This window comes from Rhincodon typus, unplaced genomic scaffold, assembly GCF_021869965.1.
Source record: "Rhincodon typus isolate 14 unplaced genomic scaffold, sRhiTyp1.1 hic_rhity00001925, whole genome shotgun sequence".
NCBI lineage: Eukaryota > Metazoa > Chordata > Chondrichthyes > Orectolobiformes > Rhincodontidae > Rhincodon > Rhincodon typus.
The window spans coordinates 4,925-11,969 of NW_025967563.1; the positions used below are offsets into that span (position 1 = coordinate 4,925).

Consider the following 7,045-nt stretch of genomic DNA (forward strand, 5'->3'; position numbering starts at 1 on the left):
TGAGACTTGGTCACAAGTCAGTGACTGAGGACTATAAGACAGTGGTAATAGCAGATTTGTAATGGTGTTAGTTTGCTTTTTATAAAATGCTCTTATAATGTCATAGAGATTTACAGCACAGACAAATACCCTTTAGCCCATTACATCTACACTAGTCAAAAACAACCATTTAACTATTGTAATCCCATTTCCAGCATTTGGCCCATCGCCTTGTACGTATTGACATCACAAGTACACGTCTAAATACTTCTTAAATGTAACGAGGGTTTCTGCCTCCACAACGCTGACAGGCAGTGAGTTCTACATTCCCAGCACCCTCTGGGTAAAAACGTTTTCCCTCACATCTCTTCTAAACTTTAAATCGAGTTCCCTGGTCATTGATTCCTCCATCAAGAGGAAATGTTTCTTCTTGTCTGCCCTGTCTATGCCCCTAATAATTTCATACACCTCAATCAGGCCCCTTCTCAATCTCCTCTACCGTAAGGAAAACAACCCCAGTGTGTCCCGACTCTCTTCATACATGAAATTCTTCACTCCAAAGGCTAAATCTCCTCTGCACCCTCTCCATCACTGTCATATTCCTCCTATAATATGGATTTCTGAACTGCGGCCAAATCATGTTTTATATAGTTCCAACTAACCTCCCTGCTCTTAAACTCTATGCCTCACTTAATGGAGGCAAGAATCCTCTATGATTTCTCAACACCCCTTTACCTACCTGCTTTGCTACCTTAAAGAACCGTATTGTCTGTCTCTCTTATCTTCAGTCTCCAAGGTTCCTTTGATCCTCAGCGCTTCCAGTACTATTCATCATGTGTTTCCTCACCTTGTTTACCCTGTCTGAGTGAATCACCTCACATTTATCTGGATTGGATTCCATTTGCCTTAGTAAGGGAGTTTTTGTGGTGCACTGGGAATACCCCTATCTCTGGGCTTGATAAAGCTTGGGTTCAAGTTCCAACTGCACCAGAGATGTGTCATAATATTTCTTATCAGATTGATTTTAAAATATCTATGCTATTGTTGAGATTGGGCAGCAGATAGGTGGCTGGCCTCATGACTGAAAATCTGGCCCCAAGAGGCAAGTCCTCTGTTGTTGCTCCCAGCCACCGTGTTTTTGGTTTTACCTTGGGTACAATGACATTTCTGAACACAATAGCATTTCTGACAAGCACTATCAAAATGGCTCCGATTTTGCGACAGAAATTCCACCGCAGCCCTCCAGGAAGGCCGAAACAGACATTGCCTTTAAGCGTCCTTTGTCCCGATCACCTTTAAGAAAAGACCGTCATGACTCTCCCCGTCTGGTAGTGAGGCTTTGACGTCAGCGCGTCTATTTCCACTGAAACTCAATTGGAAGTGAAGTGCCGTGAAACTGACCAAGTGGGATCTTTAGCTAGGCTTTTAACAAGGATTTTAAAAAAAGGGAGATTTGGATTTTGATCGTTACTTCTTGACAGGCGGTGTAGCAGCTCGGGGGATTTGTGAGGTTTGGGGGTCCAGCTACTTTTACTTGTCTTTGGTGGCAAGTCTGTAACTTTTGTGTTTGACAAGGAGCCGGGGGTTTGCTCTGGGTTACAAAGTATCGAGCTCCGATGTAACAATGTTGTCGAACGTTGCGACAGCCAGGGATCCGCAACAAGGTAACCAGATCCCAGAGCCGCCGCCTCCGGCTCCCCTTTACCCTCCTCCCCCGGCTCCGTTCCAGCTACAGAGAACCGGCGCTCAGACCAAGAAAAACGCCATCACCGACGACTACAAGGTCACGGCGCAGGTTCTGGGACTGGGCATCAATGGCAAAGTTTTGGAATGTTTCAGCAAGAAAGCCCAGGAGAAATTTGCTCTGAAGGTAAGTTCCAGCGTCCAAGTTTGACAGCGGACTACTCATGTTATCCGCTCGATCGACCTTCTGTAAATATAGTTTTGAAGTAAACTCCCTAATGATACGGGGGTTGGGGGGTGGGGTGTGCTCTGTCAGACACAGTCCTAGAATGTAGAGTTTAGAATATTTCTAAAGCCGGACTGAATCTGCCCGTCACTGTAGCTTCCTAACACCGGCGTGGAGCTCGTTCTGAAGTATCTGAGAGAATTAAAAGGTGGAAAGATCATCTCACTCCCAGTTGGGCCTAAAAGGCTCCCTAAAACTGGGAAGAGAAGCGAAACGGAGACGTTGAGGTGGGAGGCTGAGAAATTGTACGGCAGGTGGATTTCCTCCCAGACCCCTGCATTGGAAACTGACTGACTCGCTTTTATTTGTATGTTTTGCTTTGTCACACTGAAACCTCTCACCGGAACAGGCTCCCTCCTCAGATACAAATAACAAAAAGGCGAGGGGGAGTTTGAGGACAATACGGATCACCCCCACCCCTCTCTCCATCACCACCAGGATGAGTAGAGTATTGGCTCTGTGTTTTTCAGCCAGCGAAGTTGCCCATCTGCTATTCCCGGCTGTCCTGCCATTTCGAAATCCTCGTTGGGGGAACTGTTCAGTTAACAACGTTCAACTCTAGCATCGACAGACAGATGGTCTTTCTTTCGAGGCTTCCCCGGTTTCGGGAGTGTAATAAGTTTGTCATTTCAGTGACACGTATTGTTTAGTATTGTAGCTGGTCTGAAGTATAGAGATGGAGGTGAGGACAGACAATGAGCACTTTGTACCGAGTCTTAGGGTCGTCTCGCTTGGTAGAGACGTGTGTTGCATTTTCTCCCCACAAAATCGCATGGTTTGTGTCTTATTATGTGGCGGATCTTGGGGAATAATTCTCCCTTTGCATGTTTGCGGGGTGTGAGGAAGGGAATCGGTTATCACTTAGTTATTGTGAAAAAGATTTACAGCAAAACTCCTCGACCTGCTCTTTGTACACACTTGAAGTTTACACGGATTTACCAACTGCCAATGCTGGCTTCACGAGGTAAAACAGCATGTCTTCGGCCAAATTTCCGATGGAAAAGTGCTGTCATATCTGTGTATTGTTTTGACTATTCAGGAGACGAGTTGATTTCAGCTTCTAGGCAGGTTGTGGTGTGCCAGATATTTTTGAATTATGTCTCTACGTGGATTTGTGATAGTTCTCCGATTAACCTCAAATCCCCTGGACTGCTGGCACTGAACCAGAAAGGCCTTTGGGACATAACCCTGCTCATTTCTCCTGAGAGGCACAACTTACTGAAAAGAAACTTGAGCATTGCCAGCACCTTTGTTGTTTAGTGGAAATCTTGTACATTGTATTGAGTTTAAGGTTATTCAGTTGATTTTTTTTTTGTGTGGGCCAGCTATTATTCTAAGCTAGTTGCTGATCTTGACCACATTTAAAAGAGAATCAGTCTACATTTGTGTCTGTTAGCTAATCTTATTGTTAATTAAGATTGGAGATTGTTAATGACGTTGCTTTGACTATGTGCGAATGTATTGATGTCCCTGCATTTCCTAAATTTTCCCATATGAATTATGTGGTTTGGTCGTGTTTTAGACACGGCAGTTACGAAGCATTTTCTGTGGGTCTTCCTGTACATCTTGGAAAAATAAACAAAGCCTGTTTAAAACATTCTGACGGACTTGGCAGAATCCACCACTGGATTTGGACTGTCCGACTGGGACTGCATTGTTGGGACACTTTATAAAGTTCTTACTGTAAGGCTTAGTGACACAAAAATTGTGCTTGGTTCACCATTATCTGCTGATTTAGAAATGACTGACCAAAGTGAAAGGATAAGAATAACGGCATAGGATTCTGGCGAGACTGAAAAGGATAAAACCTAAATAACAGGTAATGTTGGATACACTCAGTGGCTCAGGTGGCATTTGTAGAGAGGGAAAAATTGAATAAATAAATACTTCAAGTTAATGACCTTTCAACGCCCACTGAACTGGGAGAAGTCTGTAAAGCAGACACTGAGGTAAATGAAAAAGTAATGATTCACTGACTTGAATCAGATACTTGAAGATATTCAGAGGGGAAAATCTGAGGTAGATGGGGTTTGCAGGGTGAAGTCTTGGTGAAAAGTGAGTTAGCCCAGAAGACAGTGCAATAATTCTGGAATTGTGTGGGAGAAGGGATCATAGTAACGTATTTGGAGCTTGGACAGAACAAGAGAGGCAAGCTTAAAAATTGCAACTGTAGGAAAAGCCACAAAACATAACATTTTACGTACAACTGATACTCAGCTTTGACCTTCTGCAGCGTGTTGCAAGCTGACTTAATTCCTTAACGTTTTTGATCTTAAAGTAGCGTTCAATGTTAACAATTATTTTCTTTAAAGTGTAGATTGCTTTCTATATTGGAAGTAGTTTGCTGGCTTAAATTGAAGGAATACATAAAATCTATTTTTACTTAAGTAATTCTGCATGGATGAAATTAATCCTCTTCCTCTATTTGTTATTGATACAGGAAGTGATTTGAGATACAGCATGGATCACTGCATTTACATGCTTTTTCAGGCTCACAACTGTTCAGTTGTTTCCATTAAACCTGTAGTATTCATGTGGGAGTTGACACTTGCATTCTCATGAATTATGGTTGCACCAGGTTTGAATGAATTCTGCTTCCTATTTAGATGTTCCAAAACGTAACTCTTCAATAAGTGACTTTTTAAAGTATGTGCAGAACAAGTTCAGTGTTATTTTAGATGATACTGGAGAAATCAAGGATGCACCCATGAGGTTTTATGATATTATCTTTAATGTTACAGAGTACAGCTACTTCAACAACAAAACGTCTTGCATCTTTATCCTTTAAGACAAGATTGTAGTTCTATTAAAGACTTTAGATAGTGTGGAGCAACAAAACACTGCAAGTGAGCTGGGGGAGCTAAAAGCAAAATAGTGTAACTGCTGGACATCTGAAACAGAAAAACAGAACCTGCTGAAAACACTCTGCAAGTTCAGCAGCATCCATGGAGAGAGAAAAGCAATTTACACTTCAGATCAATAACTCTTCATTAGAACTTGCTGGTGAAAGGGGGTGACTAGGTGCCATTGATTAAAAATAAGGTGTCATCCACTTAAGGCAGAGCTGCATAATTAAACAGTTCATCAAGGCTTTAGAGTTAGCCCAGGCTGGTACTGTATAGGGAAGTACTGAAAATGTCAGAATTTTGAAATAAAATACAGAAAATGCTGGAAATACTTATCGGATCAGGCAGTATCTGTGAAGAGAAACAGCGTTAATGTTTTGTGTTGAGTCATCTGTTTTAATGAAGGGTTATTATGTTAATTGTTAACCCTGTTTCTCTCCACATATACTTCTGAATATTTCTAGCATTTTTGTTTTTGTAATGACCAATGTATTGTCTTCCTGCACCAGAGTTGGTGTTCAGTGTAGCTTTGTGTGTAATGTAAAATATTTATTTAGCAAAGCCAGATTAGTTTATAATTCTGAACTTAGAAACAAGGCAGTCATCATCACTCAGATATGCAGACAATCAAACAGGAGTAACCCTCACTTTATTCTTCTGAAAAGAAAACACCCTCCTATCCCTTTCTTCTCAACTCCTTTAAGTACAGCAGCCATATAATGGACAATCTCTTTTGAGGGTTGCTTGGAACTTAAGTGAAAAGACCTCATGAAGAGAAATTTTAGGTCAGTTAGGGAAAGCAATTTCTATGGAAAAGGAAAGCAAGGAAGAGAAATGACAAGAAATTGAGTTGATGATCTGTGAAATAAAATAATTGAAGTTTTATAGTCCACTTTCAGATGGTGTGAACATCTTGTGGAGTATTTTTTCCTTCCAGTTATTCCATCTCAATTTCAAAGAATTCAGTGCATGAACATTAACATTCTCTGATTCAGAAGATTAGTGCATAGTTATAGTATCTTTTAAAAATCATGACAGATACTCGTGTTTTGAAATAATAATGTGATTTTTATAGAAAGAAAATACACAACCTCAATAGTACTGAAGCATAGCATCTTGAGCTTTCCACTTGTAAATCCCATTATTGATTGGATGATGTGACTCACTGTTCTAGTATGCAAGTGGGTAAATTTTTTTTAAGAAACTTGAATTTTACTTTCAGATAATATTGCAATATGTTATGACAAGGAGACAGCTTAACCAAATCAGCCATACTATCTCAGTATTTGCAACACAGTAAAACTAAAACCTTCAAAGACCCTCAGAATTGACCCCAATGGCTCCCAACCAGAATTTTGAACAGCCAATCCCAGACTCCGTGAATAATCAATTCCAGACACTGGTTCTGTCTTAAAGACCTAGCAATTTATTAATGATGTAACAATTTTAATAGCGTGAAATAAAACAACAAAGTAATCTGATATCGGTCTATGTTATACACCTCAGCACCTGTATATTTTTAGCCCCAGCCTCTTTCAAAAAAAACCAGACAGACAAACACAATTAAGAGAAAATAACAAAATTGGCCAGATTACTTAAGTGGTTTTTATGATGTGCTGTTTTGCAGCCATAAACGATACTTTCTTGGATTTTTTTTGTTGAAGATGTCGATTGAGTCACATTTGCAATTCACTTGGATAAAAGCAGTAATATTTAAACTTCCTATTCTCTGAGCTTCCACGAGTTGCTCGTGGGAGGTTATGCAGGGAGTTTTCAAATCTTCAGGCCATAGAATCAACAGCCAGAATCATTTTTTGCAGAAAACAATCCAAAACCCAATTCAAATTCTGACCACTCCCTGGCAGATTGACCATCTCCTTTACAAGGTCATTTCAGAGATAGTAGGAACTGCAGATGCTGGAGAATCTGAGATAACAAGGTGTAGAGCTGGATGAACACAGCAGGCCAAGCACCATCAGAGGAGCAAGAGAGCTGATGTTTCAGGCCTAGACCCTTCTTCAGAAATGGAGGAGGGGAAGGGGGTTCTGAAGTAAATAGGGAGAGAGGGGGAGGCGGATAGAAGATGGATAGAGGAGACCGACAGGTCAAAGAGGCGGGGATGGAGCCAGTAAAGGTGAGTGTAGGTGGGGAGTTAGGGAGGAGATAGGTCAGTCCAGGGAGGACGGACAGGTCAAGGAGGCGGGGTGAGGCTAGTAGGTAGGAGATGGGGGTGGGGCTTGAGGTGGGAGGA

General features: G+C 41.3%; 1 protein-coding gene across 2 annotated transcripts in view; it reads left to right on the top strand.

Annotated features, from left to right (window-relative positions):
* Positions 1-1,332: 1,332 nt before the first annotated feature.
* The window catches only part of LOC125481380 (MAP kinase-activated protein kinase 2-like), an 11,156-nt gene continuing 5,443 nt past the window's right edge, over positions 1,333-7,045 (top strand). For both annotated transcript variants that reach the window (XM_048592854.1, XM_048592853.1), the window contains exon 1: positions 1,333-1,849. In XM_048592854.1, the coding sequence (XP_048448811.1) occupies positions 1,604-1,849 (246 nt within the window). In that variant the 5' untranslated portion in view covers positions 1,333-1,603. The remainder of the gene's footprint in view (positions 1,850-7,045) is intronic.